The 21,629-nt window shown below is 41.4% G+C and overlaps 1 protein-coding gene across 1 annotated transcript in view; it reads left to right on the forward strand.

Annotated features, from left to right (window-relative positions):
- The first annotated feature begins 2,452 nt into the window (after positions 1 to 2,452).
- dcc (DCC netrin 1 receptor) overlaps positions 2,453 to 21,629 on the forward strand; it is a 328,455-nt gene continuing 309,278 nt past the window's right edge. Inside the window, 1 exon segment of the mRNA XM_069168937.1 lies at positions 2,453 to 3,129. Coding sequence (XP_069025038.1) covers positions 3,003 to 3,129 — 127 coding nt within the window. The 5' untranslated portion in view covers positions 2,453 to 3,002.

Below are 21,629 nucleotides of genomic sequence, written 5' to 3' on the forward strand. Positions count from 1 at the left end.
TCTGCTCTGATCTCTGTTCTCCTGTGTTCTGCCAGTTCCTGTCACTCAGACCAACATCCACACCGCCCTTCATTCAGCGGCCGACCCGGTCACTCATCTCGCCAGCTCTGCCAGACACCAGCCACCCGGGCTCTGTCACTCACCTTCAGCCGGCGGAGGCACCAGCGCCCTCTAACTCCAGTCTCAGTCAGTACTTGGATGGATTCATCCTAACAGTGGTGGTTTTGGTTTTCACTTAGCCAGTGAAATATCATAATGTCTACCAGGTGAATTGGTCCCAAATTGTGCACATACACCGATCACACAAAACATAATAACTGGCACCTGACTGACTGTTTCTCCATTTATTTTTTTGTGTCTTATATTTACCTTTTGTTTTTTGGTCTATCTAACTTCTTATTTTACCAGTTCACATCTTTTAATTCTTAAATTAGGCCCACAATCAAATGGCCTCTTAATTTCTTCTGTCATATATATTTTATTTCTGCTATCTCATTTTATGCTGTTTGTATGACTTCCCAATAAACAAGACAAAGAGTCTACAGCCAGAGAGCGTTGTCATGGAGATACTTCTGCTGTCATTAAGCAAGCATAGAACCCGAGTCATGTCGGCCCGAGTCTGGATCACGGAGCTGCAGGTGCCCATGCCAGGAAGTTACCGAGTGTTGTCATTCAGGCAGCTGGGAAGTGGGAAAAGTTCAGATTCTGAAAAATCCGACTTCCCAGTTGAGAACGTTCACATGATAACAACAAAGAGGCAAACGTTCACATGATAACAACAAAGAGGCAACATGGCAGCCTCCAGAAAATCTGCTTTATCTGCTGTCTGAATACAGAAAAGTGGAAAAACAAGCTCGTCATCACCCCTGTAGACCACCACAGGGATGAACTGGAGTCATTATTTGTACACTACATTTCTACATCCAGCCAGCGGGCTGACGGCAACACAGTACCGGTTGTGTGGGAAAGCTGTTATTAATTATCGTTGTCTGTCATTATAGTAATTAGTATTGTTTAACGGCACAACGCCCTGCTCTAATTATGACCTAAATTAACCATGAACTGACTTTTTTTGCGCCGAGCGAGTGTTGATCTCCCTTTTTACCACAAACGTCTCCCTGTCGAGTGACGTCACACTGACTTCTCAGAGCGCTCAAAAACCTCAGACGTTCCGAGCGGCACGTTCTCAGTTCGACCGGCGTTCAGCTGATTTCTCCCACTCGGAGGTCGGAACTTTCCCACTTCACCAAAATCAAGTCACACAAAAAATGAAGTTGAACTTTCAGTCATGGACTTTAAAAGTGCAGCTTGTGCACATGCATGTTCTTCTTCTGCCGCATCGTGATCACAGTTTCTTCTTTTTACTGTTTTGCTTTTTACAGTTCCTGTTTGCAATGAAGAAAACTTTTAAATGTGATGAGATTTGTGGATGATTATTTGCTTTCTGTTTTGGTTTATCCTGCTAAATATCTGTTTGTTAATACAGACTATATAATATGCTGTAATTTTGGAAAGTGTAAAATGCCATCTGCAATGCTGACTTAAATTTTTTTATTTGACTTTACTAATCCCCGAGGGGAAATGTCTTCACTACAGCAGGGGGGCTCTCAGGGGGGAGCTGCTGCAACAGGCTGCCACTAGCGCGGCGCCAGGTAACCTGACCTGAGGTGCATGTTTTTGGGTGATGGGAGGAAGCCGGAGAACCCGGAGAGAACCCACGCAAGCACAGGGAGAACATGCAAACTCCCACAGAAAGGCCCAGGACCGGATTTGAACCCAGAACCTTTTTGCTGTGAGGTGACAGTGCTAACCACTGCACCACCACTGCACCACCGTGCCGTCCTAAATTACCAGAAACAACAGGGAACATTTTATCCCCCAGTGTTCATCCAGGTATGTGGGGCTCAAATCAAAATGAACGCACAGGTAGTAAAAAGGCTACTAATTAGTAGTAGGACTATTTAATTAGACTGACATCAAAGTTTCTAAGAGGGAGTCTATGTTTTTTTTTATTTTTATTTTTTTTACTGTATTCAAAAAAGGATAATTAGTCAAAACATGACTACCAACATTTTTTTGAACATGAAAATACACAATTCACCCTTTTTTTGGTTATAAAATCAAAACTAACCTGCATATTGTTAATTGATATCGAGCCCACAGTTTGCTGATGAAGTGATGAGAACACACTCCCTGCTGTGAATGAGGTGTGAAAGTTCCGGATGTGACCAGAGAGGGCAGGAGAGTTCATCAAATCTCTCCCCGCTGCTCTGCCTCCTCTGGCCGGCTGCAGCTCCCACTCCACCCCCTCCATGCCTCCCCCTCACCCCCCTCCCCCCTCCCCCATCCTCCACTCCTGCTCCGGGTTTTACCTGCAGCCACTTTAGATCAATGGCTCCGTACTCCGCCTGCATCTCTCTCTCTCTCTCTCTCTCTCTCCCCAGCTGTATGGACCAACATATAAAAAAGAGAGAGAGTGCGGGTTCGACTCTTCCCCCACCCTCCTCCTCCTCCTCTTCCTCCTCTTGCGACCCTCTCCATCCGTCCTCCCCGGCAGACGGAGCAGACCTCCGGGAAGGCAGCGTGGATTTTAACCTCACTTGCATCTGTGTGAATGGGAAGCAGCAGCAGCGTGCAGGAGTGATGGAGACTGCCTTCATAGTTACTGGAACTTATTCTCATCTCTAAAAGGAGGACAGAAAATTCGCGTTTGTCTGTTTAGGAATTTTGTTTTCTTTTTTTTTTTTTCTTTTTGGGGATTCCAGCCCGACCGGGGATCAGGGCTCATTTTAGGGGAGGACAGGTTGTTTTACCTCTCTGTGTCTCCTCCTCACCATCCGACCACGTCGCCACCCTTTGGGGTTTTTTCTCCTTTATTTTTTTTTATTCTTTAACTGACACTTGGAGGAATTTTTTTTGCTTTTGAAAAACAAATCAGAGAACAGCGGGATTGTGTGTGTTCCTGCGCTTCCTCGGGCTCATCGGGACCGGAGCAGGGCAGCATGGAGCCGGCTGTGGGTGGATGTATTTGTGATGTTTGGAAGGTGCCGGTGCTGAGGAGGAGCAGGACAGGAGGACTCTACCTGCTGCTGCTCTGTTGGCTGCTGGCTGCTCTCACCACAGCGCACGGTGAGTGGGAGACACAAACACATGCGTGGCTGCTGCCTCCATCCCGCAGTGTGTGTGTGTGTGTGTGTGTGTGTGTGTGTGCGGGTGGCGGTTCTGTGTGTGTGTGTGTGTGTGTGTGTGTGTGTGTGTGTGTGTGTGTTGCTGGTTCCTCTGGTTGCTGCAGACCAAACGAGAATTGGCACATTTGTTGCATCTCCCTGTTGGCTGCTGCTTAAACTCGGCTCTGACCCGGGAGGACCCGGGAGGACCCGGGTTCTACTGTGAGTGTGTGATCAGGCTGCAGGTCTGACCGGCTTCTGCTGGGTTTGACTGGGTTTAAATGGATTTCATTGAGCTTCAGCAGGTGATCACATCTTATGCTGCTTCTGAAGAGATTTTAGTCATTTTTGGGGGGTTTGTTTCTGTTTTACCTTCAATATCCCCCAAAAGAAGTAATTGACAGAGTTGGATCAGGTTTGGGCTGTTGGTCTGATTGGATTGGATGTTTTTGTTTCATGAGGCTGATCTGCTGGTTTTAAGACATTTTCCTGGCCATGTGTTTTAGCGAGTCTTTCTGGATTTGCATTGTTTCGGCTGCTGGGTCAGACTGTGTCTTAAACCAGATTTGCTTGTCTTTTACTGGGTATCAGTGAATCTTTCAGGATGTTGCCGGGTGGATCAGGTCTAGTCGAACCAGGTTGGCCCTGGGTTAAAATGGTTGATGTGGAGCTAGCTGGTTTCCTTTGGTCTGATCATATGGCTGCTGCTTTCAGTGGCCTCTCAATGATAAAGCTTGCAGTCTGATCAGGTCTTGGGCTGCGGGGGCCTGACTGGATTTTGACAGGCTGTGCTGGCTTGTATCGCCTTCGATCAGGTTTTCTTCTATATTTGCTGATGGTGGTTATAGCACACTGTCGCCAATATTTAGTGATGGATTTTATTGCTGGTTTATCTTAAGCTTCTTTTAAAAGGACTGATCCCGTTAAAGCTGCCGATTGATTGGATAGCGTATTTCTTTTCTTTATTAATCCCAAAGGGGAAATTGCAGTGACAAGTCAGAGAAAAGACAAAAAGACAAGAACACACACGTAAAAAGCTAAGTAATAAGAAATAACAGCTAAAACGATATAACATTTGACTTTAAAGCCTCAGGATAGGACCATAACCCTGAACTCCAACATGGATTGAACACAGTAATATGCCTGCTGCATCATGATAATACAATGCATGCTGTGGGGAGGTGCTGGATTGGACTTCCTCACTATAGAATTAGCTTGAAGGTTTTACAGGCTTTTGTTGAGGTTTCAGAAGGTTTCTGCAGGATTTTAATGCTGATGTTCTTGTCTGTGTAAAATGATTTAATGTAGACCAGTAAAAATTAAACAGATGGCATCAAATATCTTGCATGTTGGTGTTGTAAATTGAAGAAATTCAGTCTGTATGTGGTAAATGTGTTATATTTATTATCATGCATATAACAAAATCAAAATAAATATCACACTTCAAATAAAAAATCAAATCTGTTTTCATATTTGTAAGCAAGTCATTTGAATGAATTGTAATTAAATCTTGCGTATCAGTCAGTTTTGAATATTATTTAAGAATCATGTAATGTTTGTTGTTTTGCTTGCTAAGATTTCAGTTATTGAACAAACAGATTTGAGAGCTGAGCTGATTCTCTGTGTCTCGCTGAGCCTCCTGCTGTCAATGAATTATGTCCAAACACTTTCATTAAGCTAATTCATGGTAAGGGAGAGCGCACACACACACACACGCACACACACACGCACACACACACACGCACACACACACACGCACACACACACACACACACACGCACACACACACACGCACACACACGCACACACACGCACACACACACACACGCACACACACACGCACACACACACACGCACACACACACACGCACACACACACACACACACACGCACACACACACACACACACACACCACACACACACACACACACACACACACGCACACACACACACCACACACACGCACACACACGCACACACACGCACACACACACACGCACACACACGCACACACACGCACACACACACACACGCACACACACACACGCACACACACACACGCACACACACGCACACGCACACACACACACGCACACACACGCACACACACGCACACGCACACACACACACACACACACACACACGCACACACACACACACACACACACACACACACACACTGTAGCTGCTGCATCAGCTGAGCATTTGTGACTCAGTTTGTGTGTTTTTATGTGTGTGGTTAATATAAAGGGCAGAGGTTTGGTGGAACATTGGTGGGGAGTTAGGGACACAACAACCCACCCTCTATGCCCGACAAGTGGGGGAAGGGGAAGAACATGTTAGGGAGGGTCGACTACATTAGATGTAAATTGGACAATTAATATAGCAGTATATTTAATCGTAGGATCATTTTCAGTTCTCACCTGAAACCATGAAGCTTCTCTCTCAAGCATCACAGCATCTTCCCACAATTTCAGATTTTCCAATGTGTAATAAACTGATGTATCGATGAATAGGGCTGACTGTCATGTTCATTAAATTTCAGTTGACAATTAGTTTTAATACAGATCATTTCTATTAACAAATTAACTGTCGTTTCTGTTAATTTAATAGCTTTTTACAGCACTTCTGACAAATCTGCTCCAAGTTACCCGCCTTCAAAACCAAGATGTTCCCGCTGCGTTTGGTTTTGCAAATAAATCATTGATTCATGTCAATAGTTGCTCTTCAAAATGCAGTCAGTCAAAAATGAAATACCTCAAGATAAACAGTTGGTTCCACTAATCCTCCACTCATGTGCAACAGGACGCAACGAAATGATGTCATCATAAGAGCGCCAGTCACACCTTAAATGATGTTGTGATGGAAATATTGAGTTTTATCCAGCTGTTTTCATACAGATGAATGAAAATGGTTTCAAAGATTGTGTGAACTGATTGCGACAGGTCTGTCAATAATTAAAGTTGGGAGTCCCATCTATTTTTCAGAATAGTTTTGAATATTGAGTGAATAGGATCCTATGAAACCAACATGTTCTGTTGTGAGATCATTCTCAAACTAAACTCTTGAGCTTCTATGTTTCAAATGTTATAGCGGATGGAAATCCTGAGATTAACTTTAATGCTGATGCCTTCTGCTAATTCAAAACTATTATTCATAATTAGGACCTCACCTGAAAAACTGGAGACACAAATGTTTCCTCATCAGCCTGCTCTACTTCTCTGGCCAGCTGATGCATAGAAATCAATTCATTAATGGGGACATTTTATGTCAATGAGTCAATGGTGACTCATAATGTGATATATCTGCACATACTGTATTTATTCCTGCTAGAAACTTAATTAACACCAGCTATTATGGTAAACTAGCATCAGTTGACATTATTTTTCACGATGGAAAAGTTGGTCACACCGAGTAGTTGGCAGGTTTTCACTTTAAACGAGCACGACCATTAGTTGTTGTCATTGGTTTTGTTTGGAAAAGGGTCACTCGATTGAGGCGCGACAAATCAGGAAAGGAGAAGTCACGACTGATAAAACATAATCACGAAGGGAATGTAAGTCTCTGTTTCTAGGGTTTAAAAAAGCTGGAGTAGTGTGGACGCGAGCCGTAACATAGCAGAAACCAAGCAAAATAGTATTAGCGTGGATGTAGCCTCATTGTTCTGTGTAAAGATTGTGTTCATGTTAAAAAAGAAAAATGCATTTTTCAATCTCCTAAACTATTTATTTATCTGTTAAACATCCTATATTGTTTGGGCCTCAGTGCCAATTCTGACACTATTAGCTGGGTCCAATTTCAACCCAGTATCACAGCAAAGCGTGAAATAGACACGCCCGCGCACCACTGCAAAACGTGAGATAGCCACGCTTTGGCTTCTTTGACAGTTTCAGAGACTGCCATGTGAGAGGCAGAAGTTCAAATCCTGGAGGTGACAATGTTGTTCTTGAGTTGTTTTCTGTTTCTTTTTGTTGTAACCCCAACCACGTGTTTGTCCTAAAAGTACAATTTTCCTGTAAATCACATGGCTGTATGCATCATACATTGAGGGTGGCACGGTGGTGCAGTGGTTAGCACTGTCACCTCACAGCAAAAAAGGTTCCGGGTTCAAATCCGGTCCTGGGCCTTTCTGTGCGGAGTTTGCATGTTCTCCCTGTGCTTGTGTGGGTTCTCTCCGGGTTCTCCGGCTTCCTCCCATCATCCAAAAACATGCACCTCAGGTCAGGTTACCTGGCGCCGCGCTAGTGGCAGCCTGCTGCAGCAGCTCCCCCCTGAGAGCCCCCCTGCTGTAGTGAAGACATTTCCCCTCGGGGATTAGTAAAGTGTATAAAAAAAAATTGTCCATTAGGTTTCATCCACTACAGGAAAACGTGAAACTGTCACGTCGAGAGAGGCCAAAGCATGGCTATCTCGCATTTTGCTGTAATGGACAGACGTGACTATTTTACATTCACGGGTTGCTTATTTACACTTTCCAAGATTTTCTTCTAAAAACGTTCTCTGCAGTCTTGCACTCATTTCAACCAATCACCATCCCAGTAAAAGGTATTACATGAACTACTTGAATGATACCAAAGCAGCACAAATTTTAACAGATTTTCTTGATAATCTGCAAAAGTAAAATGGCTGTCAAGATCAGCAGCTGGTGGTGCTAATCCTCCAGTCTGGTGCTATTTAATTATTCCAGAAAACGAGGGTGCAACAAGATAATGTTCTTGAAAGAGTGCCAGCAGTGAAAAACTGTGAAAAAAGTAATGTAGAAAACATGATGGACATATGGTATTTGTTAGTTTCATTTATAACTAAAAGAAAGCTCATTTCCCTCATCGCTCCACACATATCTGAAGTTTTTGTCATTATTTATGGTAAAGTTGGTGTGAAAAAAAGACTTAATGAATAATTAACTTTTCCATCTCAACTGAGCGAAAATTTCAAGAGGTTTTTTGTTTGTTTGTTTGTTTGCTTGAAATGGAAAATGTACATAAAACCAGGTGGATGGAAACGTATTTCCTCTGTTGGTCATTGGGGATCCTCATGACTTTGCAGGTGGCAGTTTAATCACATGAAAGTCTGCTTAATCATTTCATGAAGTCTTTCATACCCCTACGTGACTGAAATGAATGGAGTCTGAATTTCATACTGGAGTAGAATGGATGTCAAGAATCTTCGGTAGACTAAGAGATGTTTTAAAGTCTCTGGAGCTCTTCCTCCCTCCACCGGGATGTTTCAGCCTCCGACTAAATGATGATGGATGGAGTGTTTGAGGAGGTGAAAGCGGGGGAATGCATCATCTTTGTTTTTGTTTTGGCCGTGTTATTAGATTATTCCCATTGAGCTCTAACCTCGATGATTCATAATTAAAGTGGACACGAGGCCGGTGGACATGACAGAGCCGAGAGTTCATCTGCCGCGTCGGCTCCACATTTAAAACTGTCACACACTGTAGGAAACCAGCAACCTTTCCACTTCCTTAGTTTCATGGAGTTGCAGCTCAGAGCATGATGGGTAAAATGTTCATCCAGGGCTGATAAATACACAGCACCCAAGGGTTCATTAATAAGCACTCCAAATTTCCCATCAATCACAGCAGTTGTAGCTGAGGTGCCTGAAGCCATCAGCACACCATCAGGCTCATTATACAACCAGTAGCTCCGCCCCAGAGATCTGATTGGTCAACTGAACATTTGGAACAAATCATCATGACATCACACCCTGCTCATCATGTCGTTCCTTTTTCAGGTATTTGGTCATAAACCAAAGAACCGGACAGTTTATGACCAGATGATGGTGCCAGATAAAAAGTTAACCTTGAAGATTGAGCATCAATGTCTAAAGCAAATGTAATGGCAATCAATTCAATAGTTGATTTAAATTCAACAGAAAACCACAAAGGTCAACTTCACGGTGGCACTAGAAGAATAGCATTCATCCTCTTGGCATCATTGATGACCGTACCAAATTTCCAAAAGGAAAATCCCCAAATGCCAAAATCCTGCTGGCACCACCGGTAAAATCCTCGAGGGATCACGGACGTCTGTTCAGAATTTGAAGGCGAGCCATCAAATAGGTGTTCAGACTCTCCAGTCTGGAGGCCAGACCAACATTGCTTTGCTAAAACCCAGTTTTAAAGCTGTAAAAAAAACTGTTATCCTCAGGTGGCTGCGAATGTATTTGAGACATTATTGTTACTGTTGTTGAAGGCAGGTTTCATGGGCGTGAGGAGATTTCTCTCTACCTTTAAAGATCCAGCAGAGCAAATATATATATATATATATATAATTTTTGTTCCTGCATCACAAAGTGATGTTCACAATCCTCTTGTCTTTTATCTGTTGATTTTTTTTTGAGTGCTTCTTTACTCGTCACACGACTTCCCCTTCATCCCATCTCTGTGCCTGTCGGGGTGAATCTGAGGATTATCAGAGCACAGTTTTATTCTTTCTGTTGTAAGCTCCTAAACGGGAACGTGTCTGGATGTATATGTTGTGTGGTCATTTGAACAAAGCTGTGTGTCTGAGCATATTTATCAGTGCAGCTTTATCCTCAGTCAGAAGAGGATTTATTTTCACTGTTTAACATTCACGAGTCAAAAATGGCATAAACCATACAGTATACCACGGTTTGTGTTTTCAACCATGTCTGCTCAAGATAGACTAATTCATTGTATATAAAGGCAACCCTTTCACTTCATTTCATATATCTTACAGCTGAATCATTCATATTTTATTTGTCTTGTTCTTTTGAATTCCCTCATGTCAAATGTCAACTTCTATAATTTTTTGTTTTCTATTTAATGTCATCTTGTATCCTGACATCTTGTCTCAGCATATACACTTTCTGTTCATTTCGTATTACTTCATCTCATTTCTTATCTCCTTTTCTGAAAATATCTGTTCAAAACTATTTTGTCTTATAGTCATCTCATGTTATTTTTGCAACTTCTTTAATACAATTTTGTTTGATGACTTGATCTCATCTAATTTCTATCTTGTTGTATCTCTTTTTATTTGACCTCTCCTTGCCCTCTCTTTTCATTTCGTCTTATTCTGTTATTTTTTTTTTTAACCTCACATCATTTTCTTACTCTTTTTTGTCTCATCTCATCTTGTCGCATCTCATGTTATATTTTTTTCTCCTGATCTGTCTTATTCCCTCCTCTCTTATTCTTTCATATCTTGTCTTGCCTTATCTTGACTCTTCTTGTGCTGTAAATCCCGTTTAATATCTCAGCTGATGTATATTTTCTATCGAGTGTCATCTCCTCTAATCTCGTCTAATCCTAACAACTCCATTTAGTTTGTCTGTTGTTATTTCATAAAATCTCATCTCATTTTATCTTCATTTGTTTTACCTTTTATGGGTCAATTTTAATTTTTCTTTCAATTTTTTTGGCATCTTATTTCATCCTGCCTTGTTTTGTTTTATTACATTACATCTTCTCTCATGCTGTATCTCATTTTGGCTATCAGCTTCTGATTAAAAATGCCTTTTATCAAATATTTTCTTTCTTATTGTCTAATCTAGTCTAGTCTAATCTAATCTAATCTAATCTAATCTAATCTAATCTAATCTAATCTAATCTAATCTAATCTAATCTAATCTAATCTTATTTTTTTTGATTATGGTTTATGCCATAATGTTTTATCTCATTCCTTTTTAACTTCTATATTTTTCTTTATCTCATATTATTTCATCTAATCTTGAGTCTTATTTCAACATAATTTGTCCATATTATCTCACTTTGCCTTTCCATTGTATTACCATTTCCATCCAGTCATCTTTTGTCCTGTCACATCCTACTCATTCTGTCCTATCTACTTTGGTCTCATCTCATTTTGGGATATAACACTGAGGTAGAAGAACTAAAGAAATAAGATATCAGATCATTTTTGTCATTTCTTCTGACAATGTAAACCTTCCAAAGTGTCTCCCTGCTCATGAGTATTATTATAACAGTTACAGTTAGCGTTAGAAGCAGCTCCTTGGTGTTCGAGGGCTTGCTGAATAGATCGTTGGTGGTTTCATCGCTTCCCTATTTCTGCTTTAAATGAAATAAATCAAAGGGTATTGATTAACAGGGAGGCTGATCAATACCCGCACCGAGTCTGTGTTCTTCTATTAGTGATAAACTATTGATCTGCTGATGAGGCGGCTGGTGATCAAACCGAGCCTCTGCTGCTGGAAATAATTTAACATTTTTGTGCTGATATCAGGATATTGATTATGAAACTGAAGACCGATCGAGTTCAACAGAACAGAATCATCTTCCTCTTATCACTCCCCCAACAGAATCAATCACTGTGATCAGCTTTGTTCCACTGCAAGTGATGGAAGATTGTTTTTGAGCATCGGTCTTCGGAATGAAATGAGAGTGGAGTTTGAACATATGAAAACATCCCAAAAATCTTTTTACTTTAATAGTTTAACATCATATTTGAAAATGTCACCAGCCTTTAGTATCCTGCAGATATTTGTGTTTTCTATGAAGAGCTCTAATATTTCTTAAAATGTATTTTTTTTTTATCCAAATCCTTTGGTTGCTTGGTAACAAGACCAGCTTTGTTTACCCCCTGAGCTGTAGTTTCTTAAAGGTCCACAGGAAAAACATCTGTAATTCTCTCAAAAACTGTAAGACCTAAATAAACCATCTTGAGCTCGATTGATAGGAAACATGTGGAAGCAAGAACAATAAGTCTGCTTGTCTGCATCGCCAGGCCAGAGTAACAATAACTACCTCGTTACAATAATTTACAGACTCTGATGCTTTAAACTTGTTCAAAGAATTCTCAACCGATTCTCAAATTTGGTGCAATAGAAAGGAAACACATTTAAATGGAGCGTGTTGATTGTGGCAACCTTCTCAAAATGGCGGTCGTTTGCATTTGAATAATAAGTAGGGCCTCGTCCCAGAACACGGACCTCCACACCGGAAACAATTAACTTTTAAATACAGTACTCATGGAGATTCATGGAGTATTAGTGAAGTAATTATGAATCGGCTTCCATAGAGGATTCAAAGCCAGTCAGGTAACAGTAACAGTCTCTCATTGGGACGGTTGACATGCATGTGTGGTTTGTGTGCCTCAGCTGCTGTTAGAAACTGGAGATAGATGCAGTCATTAAAATAACAGATGTTATGCCAACCTCTTGATCAAGGGTCTTCACCCTTCTACAGGTTTTCAGCCAACAGCAACAACGTGGCTCGAAACGCTGCAGAAAAACAGCAAACCATATCAGCGAGAGCAGCTAGTTTAATCAAGAGTCACATTTATGCTAAAGCTCAAAGCAGCGAAACCTTTTCATTAGTAAGCAGAGCTCAATAAAAAAGTCAGGGACGATCCATTAGAGACACACAGAGGATATGTTAATGTACACCTCCAACCACACGCCCCTCCATCTATCTAGTAATTGTGTATGATGGAGAAAATGCCACCATAATTAGTCATGATTTTACTCCTCCATGTTGCCCAATAACCAACTTCCTGTAAAGTCCAGAGTAACAATGCTATGTTGGCATAATACTTTATTTGTCTTGGAGTGGTGCCAATTCCCCTGCAAATTTAGAATTTATTAATTACCCAAAACATTATTTGAGCTTTTGGAACCTCAGGGTTTTAAATCCTGAGGATTTGGACTAATTGTGTAACTTGGTAATCTTGTTTTGAGACCAACGTTTGAAAAAAGTAGCCTGTCGGCACCGACTGTCGCTCACAGCTCGTTCTCTTCTCTGTGGATACAGTCAGGAACTCGGCTCGTGTTCGGCGGACTGTATTGGCGGACCAATCAGAGACCAGTGTCGGTGGTTAACCGCATTTGTCCCGCCCCTCCTTCACTGTGATTGGACGGCTGGTGACAGTGACGAGCGCAGTGCTAACATTTTTCAACTCTCACCAACAGGAAAAAAAATGCAGAACGCTCAGCACCTCATCAAGCTGCTGGCGTTCATTAAAACAATTAAAAAAATATTCTGTACTCAGGAAAACACTTTGGTGGACGCAGTCAGTAGCTGCAGCGGTCGCAGAGTGTCGGCCGGCGCACGCTGATTGGTTCAAATTAACCAGAGGTTGACGAACAGCAGGATGGAACGACTGTGAACGTTTCCCATGGAGGGCGACCAGACCCGTACGTTCACGAGTAGAAATCACGTACTCACAATGGATCTGGATCCACACACTCATGCTGATCTTGAGATGTGGGATCTGGTAAAACTTAGCATCTCTGGACCCCCTCACACTGTGTGCTGGACTCTCAGTGTGTTGCTGTGAAGAATGAAGTGTGCGGCGCTGAGGTCTGGGAGGTTGATCGCTCAGCCAAATGAAAAACACTCCCTGTGACTAATCACAGCCGGCAGTGCTGGATTAATAGGTGGACGAGGTGCTAGCTGCAGCTGGGCGAAGTTTAATTTGGGTTTTCACTCCAGCAGTGGACAGAACATCATTAACAAATCAGAGTATAGAATTTTCCTAGAAACACGATAATGTTTCTTGTGTGTTAGTACAGCTGAACTTCAGTAACTCTGCCGGTGGTGGACCTGAGGCAAAACAGCAGACTGCGAATGAAAAGAGGATAAATATGATACATTTTTAACAACAGAAGGTCGACCCAAATCAGTTCATTTAACGGGACCTGTCTGTTCATCTTGGAAAAGGGATCCGCTCCCTCTTCTGTTGCTCTTCCTGAGATTCCCTTCATCTGAAGGGTCCAACGATAGGGTGTTTCATGTTGTACAGGTTGTAAAGCCTTTTGTGCTGTACAACAGAATTTGACTGAACTTGGGAGTGTCTTTGGTACTCGTTGATCTGAGCTTGAGACTTGGGACTAACCTGTCTTGAAATCTGATTCTGAATTACGACCTTTATTCTTATTTGTTTTATCTTTTAGAGCTTTTTCAAAGAAAGTAGCTTCTGGACGTGATGCTCATGAGACAAAATGAGGGTCCAGCTGAGCAATCATTCTCTGTGGATTCATCACTACGAGCCCCACCTTTCACAAACAAGTACAACACATTATTTTGGGGTTAAAAAGAAAAATGTCCTGTTTCAAAAGCAGAAACCCAAAATATAACAAAGGTCTGCCTTCAGAAGATATGTCATGTTTTGAGTTTCTGTAAAGGTTGATGCATAACTGATTAACAACAAGTAGTTCCAACCCAGCGATCTGATTGGTCTCATGAACATTTGGAACGTGCTCAAATCAGCATAACAGCACTCCCTGCTCATCACCAGTAAATATCACTCCGCCTTCTCAATGGGAACATACAGTTAGAATTGAACTTTATATAATATGCATTATAATAAAAAAAAAACTGTTTCCATATTTAGCAGTTATAATTTTGTATTTTTAACTCAAAACCTCAGAAATGTTTTTCCAGCCTGGATTCAATGTTTGCAGCCTGAAAGCTGCAGTGTGTATTGTGATGATTTAGTCTCTGGATGTGCTTCTGCCTCTGCATTATTCACAAAACATAAAAACAGGGACGTGAGTAATTTACAGAAAGATAATTTGCCTCGGCTCTCAACATTAGCGTTTCATTTACGTCTGCTGCTCTCAGCTGTCTATATTTAACATCAGCTGCTCTGCTCTGACATTCATACATTATTCATGTTGGAGACCTGCATTACCTGCCTGAGGAGCACTACATCTCCCTCACCTTTAAATCCCCCTCATTAATACGCCTGCAGGCTTTTACATTAATTGGTTTTTACTTATTTTATTCCTGATGTTTTTTTTTTTTAAGCTTTTTGTTATGGATGTTAGGGCGGCTTTTTCTGATGATGAATTAGGAGCTGATTAAAAAGTGGAGAACAACTGAAAAGGTTTTCAGGCCTCAGGATGAAAACCATTTGTATACAAAACCACATAATACAAATACATATTAAACATCTCCAGAAATCCAGAAACAGCTTTGGGTCACATTCAACCAACTCAAACAAAATTCAGACTTTTCTATATTTTATCTTGTCACCTGAAATAAAGGTTTTTTAATTTATCCTGTCTGGATAACTTTTTGGCTTATTGTTAACAGATACTGGTTAACATTTGTGTGTTTTTAATTTTATTTTATGTTGCCTTCCTGTTGTTTCGACAGATGAAATTTAAGAGAATTCCTGAAAGACTGGTGGGCCAGTACTCATTGCTATGGAGTCGTGCTGAAAAGATTACTCCATGAATAGTTTTAATTATCTGATCAACTACTTTATTCCTGAAAAGTCATCTATTAAGTAAAAGTGTCAAATTCTGTTGCAGATTTTCCACTGGCTGGTTTAATTTATGTTGTTGTAAATGTAATAACTTTGGGTTTCTGACCCAGACAACAATATTGACAAGATTATATGGGCCAATATAAACTATAAAATTCATCAATAATTAAATCTATGATTAAAGTCGTCATTAGTTGCAGAGTACTGGCACTTCTTTTGGCTCTATGAGGACCTGTACACATCTGTGGGTCAAAATAAAAATAAAGGTGGAAATGACCTCGTTGAAAAGACTTCAGAAAGTCAACAGAAGGAAAATCTGAAAAATCCGACCCACCGTAACTCCATCACCTCAGACTTTGATTACTTCCTTAAGCTCCAGGCTATTTTTTGTTTAAATTTCCATCTAAGAATTTTAAAATGAGAGACATCTCTGAGTTTTAAAGAATACCTCCTTATTCCTCCTTCCAGGAAAATCTGTGAATTAGACAGTAAACACTGATGGTAAGAACATCCTCAACGTGTGAAGAAAGATCGCTACACACTTATTTACTTAATTAATACTAATGTTTTGACATGACAGTCTTCTTCAGGGTCATCATGACAACTCAATAAGGTAGAATACAACATTATGGAGATCAGTGCCCTCAGTTATGCCCAACTATCGTGAGGGGAAAGTTACCTCCAAATTAGACCTGTTCCCAAAATGTTCAACTGCAGCTCTACCAAATGTGAAGCAGCAGGAGTGAAGCACAACAATGCTGCATCTATATTAATCATAGCAGCAGCAGGGAGCCTGGGACCTCTGTGACCTTCTAAAAGTGGTGGTGGATTGTGTTTTAATAACAGATCCAGCCTGATCCCAGTTCTGGCACTTCCAGAGTGGAAGCGGGTTCAGTTCAGTTCAGTTCAGTTCAGTTCAGTTCAGTTCAGTTCAGTTCAGTTCAGTTCAGTTCAGTTCAATTCAATTCATAAAGCACCAAATCACAACACAGGTTATTTCATGGCGCTGAACACATTAAAGTCTTTACAGCAGAACTTTACAACATTATACAGAGAAACCAACAATTCAACAATTCCCACATAATCTAGGAGGGAAAAGCCTCCAACAGAGGGAAGAAAAACTCCCTTTAACAGGAAGAAACCTCCGACAGAACCAGGATCAGAATCATCAAACAGATCATTCTTCTGTAAATGATCACAAAGTTGATTTGCAATGGTGTCATGGTAACACTTTTATTGGTAAAGAAGTTGATGAAGTCATTACTGCTGAGAGCTGAAGGAATAGATGGATCAACACAGCTGTGATGAAAAGAAACGTGGGGTTGTTCTTGTTGTCCTCTATTAATGATGACATAATGATATTCATAATGATGAATAATATAAAGTTCTGGCTTTACGAAGAGCTTTCTTACAGGAAAATGAAAAAGTTAGCAAAAAAACGTGATTGTGTTTCAGAGAAAGAAGACGTTTGGGGTTAGGTAAAACCTTGGAGTCAACCTCATCAGCCCAAAGTGTGTCTATTTCACGTTTTCCTGTGATACTGGGTCGTCATTGCCCTTTTGTCCTAAAGGGAGCAGATCTCTGTCTGAACCTGCATAGAGGTAAGATGGAAGTGGGTGTGGCCACAGGCGCAGGTGTGCTGCACTATCACAGTACACGGCTGCTGCAACTGCTTTTTAAGTAGAACTGATATAACTTTCATTTCCTGGAGGCCCTGCTGTAAACAAACAGGACGATCACGCCACCAAGGTCTGGAAATGACAAACAGTCGACCGTGTTTGGCTAAAATCCAGAAACATCCAGGACGGCGTGAGACACGCTCACTTCCTGTGCAGCGCCGCAGCTCGTGCCAGCTGAGATGAATCGCCTCAACTGCAGCAGTTTCCTCTCATAAATATTCATACGGTGAAACGTGGCGTCATGTGAGTGAGCGAGGAAACCGGTGAACTCTGAACACTCACCGAGCACCCCTCCCCCCATCCCTTCCCCCCCGCCAGCAACAGCAGCACGCCACCCAGCACCACGGCACAGCCAGCTGGATTTATAGCCACTTATAAAGATTAGTGATGCATCCTGCATGCAGCACTTACACACACACACACACACACACACACACACACACACACACACACACACACACACACGTTGGATGAAATCTTGCATCTCTGTGATGTAAAGTCTTGGTTTTGAAGATTTCTTTGCTCCCCGGCTGCAGGCTTCACTGACTGAGGTCGAGTTCTGCTCCTGTGGTTCTAATGGAGAACATGTGTCCTTGTTAAATAGTTAAAGATGAGAACTATCATGTGCTGATTGGACATAGTTAAATGTGCATGGTTTTGTGTGTGTGTTGGGGAGGGAGGCACTGAGTGACTCTAACATCAGGATCAGTATATACAGCCTTTATTTGACTTCTGGACTCGTCTGTTGAACGAGAGAGAGATTACGAACGACAGTGAAGAAGCACACGAGCAGAAAGAGAGAATTTAGAAACAAACCTGTCCTTAATGTTGTTGTGGAGGCAGCAGATCATCTCCTGCTGTCGATCTGCAGGTGTGTTTCCTCGTCTGAGTCTCGTCTGGATTCATCTGTTCATTACATCTATTCAAGTACAGGATCTACGCTTCAGTAAACAAATGATATTGTTTCCTCCTCATGTGTTACAGCAAAACAATTCAAATGATCTGCCTGTAAAAACGCATTTTCAGCCTGTGGGTTTTCTGTCTTGGTGTCAGTCATCAGATGTGAACACGGTGATCGTATGCAGCTGTTGACCAAACCAACAAACAAATTGCGGGGATTTGTTTGTGCAGCCAGAGGGAGGATGAATCCAGAACTGACCGGGACATTGCATCCTTTATATTTGGGCAGATAGGAACTTCTTCATGTGTAGATGAACAGTTTCTGCCTTCAACTGAAGCACCGAGACGATCGTAGAACAAACCAGCCTGTAGTTCGCTGCACGATGATTATAGTTCCACTTCATGTTGTCGGAGGCCTCGTCGGGTCTGGGCGGAGGACGGATGACCACCGTCATGACCACTCACTCATTTTAACCACGAACGTTAAATATCGCCACGGCATGTTTAATAGTGTTGCCATGACAACGAAAGGCAAAATACTATCCTTAACTAAACCTAAGCAAGAGGATTTTGTGCTTAAGCTGCAAAACAGCATTTATATTCACTCAACACCATAATATTAAAATCATATTTCCAATTTCAGTGGGTTCTGTCGGGGGTTGATTTATTTCAATGTGTGTGCAGTCGATTGCGCCGCAGCGTCGTAGCGTACCATGTGTTATTAGAAGATGACGACAAGTCACTTTATTAATGAGATGCAGAATAATAAATGATAGTAAACCAAGAATTTAGGAATACCAGTTAAAAATCTTATTCTCCAACAACAGAATGCATCGGTTACTAACATGGAAGCAAAATCAAAGTAAAACCAGATTAAATAATCAATTTTGATTATTTTCCAGACTTCTTAGGCAAAGTTAGTACCCCTTAATATTTCAAGCATTTATGAAGTCACTTTACAACAAACTAAAACTCTTAAGTGATCTGTCAGAGAAAACTGGGACTCACTTACTTTTACATCAGCGCCGTGTTTGAGTTTTCACCATGCAGATAGCTTTGAGTTTTTAAGACACTTCACTGCTGAACCGAATTAATGTAACAGCAGACTGAAATGTAATTTACCTCGATACAAATATCTACCACATGATGTAACCACATGCCGTGAAGTTATTAGTGTCAAATTTATCTCTGCAGCAAGATTCAAGTCTCTGAGGGTTGTTTTTAAGACAAGAACTGAAAGCAAAGGCTGCCATGAAGGAAGGAGAATGATGAAGGAACTTAATGATCAGCAGCAGTGGAAAGTGGTGACTTCTGGCTGATGGAATAAAATGTTGTATACACAGTTCCTCTTTAGAAGCACTGGACGCAGCAGTTTGCCATCCATCCCCTCAGAAATAAAGGATATAAATACAGGTTGTACGACATCACCGTGTCAGTCAGCTCGTCCTCGTCAGTCTTCATCAGGACGTGTCAGAGAGGTCGTGACCTTTAGAGAACTGGTGAAACCAGAACGTCTGCACTGACCTGGAAAACTGTTAGATTTCAGTTTGTTTCAACAGAACCAAACTTCAGACAAATGTCACATTGGCTTACCAGCCGCAGTCACACACACACACACGCACGCACGCACACACACACACGCACGCACGCACGCACGCACGCACGCACGCACACACACACACACACACACACACACACACACACACACACACACACACACACACACACACACACACACACACACACACGGAGTCACAGCAGTGCGCAGCCTGCAGCCACATCAGTAGGTTATCTGCGTGTAACGTTCGGTCATGATGTTAATTCGCCGCCTGAAGCAACGATGTCAAACTGCATCAGCAGCAGAAGGCGACAGCTTGGCTGCAGGTTGACACGTTGCTGACATCACAGAATGATTGATTCATTATTCCCACTGATGATATTATTTCTGTGACTGTTTTTTTCCTGGACAACAGGAAGCTGTGAGTTATTGTAGAAGTTCATCCTGTTACACATCAGCTTGGGCCTTTATTTTTCAGCTTTTCATAATTTGAATTGTAACAGAAAGTAAAACTGATCTGTAACATGTTACTGATTCATGGGTTGTTCTCTGGCCTCCAACCGCTGCTCACATTTACACTCCATTTAGTGTGGACATTTATGAGGATGAATCACTTCAGCGACTCGCTCTCCCTTTTCCTGCAGTCCTCCACCATCAGGACACAGTTTCCACGTGTCCACAAGAAATTTGACAAATTACAAAATGAACTGAATCCAATCCTGGTCAGCAGAGGAACAACTGACCTTTTAGTATCCAAATTTAGCTGAGAATAGGTGAATCATCAGGAGCAGTTTCTATTCACATTATAATGAGTTGCACCACGTAAAATAATTTGAGCATTTAAAGATAACTGGTTTCTGGGAATTGAAAACTAGTTTGTTACAAAATGTTGAAACATAAGATCCCTTAGACGATCATAAGGAATAGAATATGGACCAAATATACATGTAACACATTCACACAACATATACGGTATAACATCATCCGATGCCGTCGCCTCCTCACATGCTGTACAGTATTTGTAAATATTTAAGAAATATGTTGTTTTGATCTGTAATTCATCTTATTTGGATGTTAAATTATTGTGTAATCTGTGCCTGGAGTTTGTCAGGATATCTTGTTTGTTCCGTTCAAGGCTTTTGTTTCTTCTGGTTCCATTAACACTGATGCCAACAGGGCTTCATACAGGATGTGAGGCTGCTTTGATCTGGATGTAGTTATTGTGTATCATAAACATGCTGTTGTGCTCTGACTGCAGCTGGCAGCGACTTTCCTCCTCCTTCCACTCTGGCTCCAAATCAAAGCTTTTAGATATTTGGATATGGTTTTAATTGTGTCTTCTATAGCGAGTTGAGCGCCTCTCTCTGCCACCTTTATTAGTTTTCAACAAATTACCTTCATCTTTGTAAGTCATGTAGTTTTCCACCAAAACTTCAAATTACATGTATTAATCGTTCTGTTTCCCCGTCTGGTGTGATACAAGTGAAGTGAAACATGTTTTCATTTAAAAGCCACTCGTCAAACATGAAAAACTAAATGACACTGAGATTACAGTGCAAAGTCTGATGAAGAAAAAAAAGTAAAAAGCGGTACGTATGTAGAAATACACATTGGAGGAATTCAAGCTGGATTTGAAGATTGAAATAATGTATGTTTCATTATTTACATTAACAAGGCGCTGTGAGCACGGACTCTGCTCGGACTGCGGCGCTCTGTCATCTCTCAGCCGGTTAGTTTCCTTCTGACAGATTGGCAGCCTAACGAGCTTTTCTATCCTTTCATATCCAGACAGCGGATTGGCTGCAGTCCCAACTCTATTTTAGTAAGCAGCTCCATTAGTGTTTCTGTTAAGAGACATTCCCAGCGGGTGACGGAGACACTGCCAGAGCTCATTTCTGCTTTCAAGTATTAATTATTTGGGAGAGCCTGTCAATCATTTTCCAACAAGTCGGTAAATGTTGGTCAAATAAACCGGATAATAATAAGATACCTGAGTAAATTCAAGACATACAACTGCATTTTCAAAGATGCAACAGAAAGTTTTGGTTGAGCAACGAATGTTTTAAAGTTTGTACCCGCAAAGTTGCTTGTGAACTGTGAACTGCTCAAACCTTTTTAATGGAG

Source organism: Embiotoca jacksoni, unplaced genomic scaffold (genome assembly GCF_022577435.1).
Source record: "Embiotoca jacksoni isolate LCO1_2020_lvr unplaced genomic scaffold, fEmbJac1.0.p SCAF_42, whole genome shotgun sequence".
In the NCBI taxonomy this organism is placed as follows: domain Eukaryota; kingdom Metazoa; phylum Chordata; class Actinopteri; family Embiotocidae; genus Embiotoca; species Embiotoca jacksoni.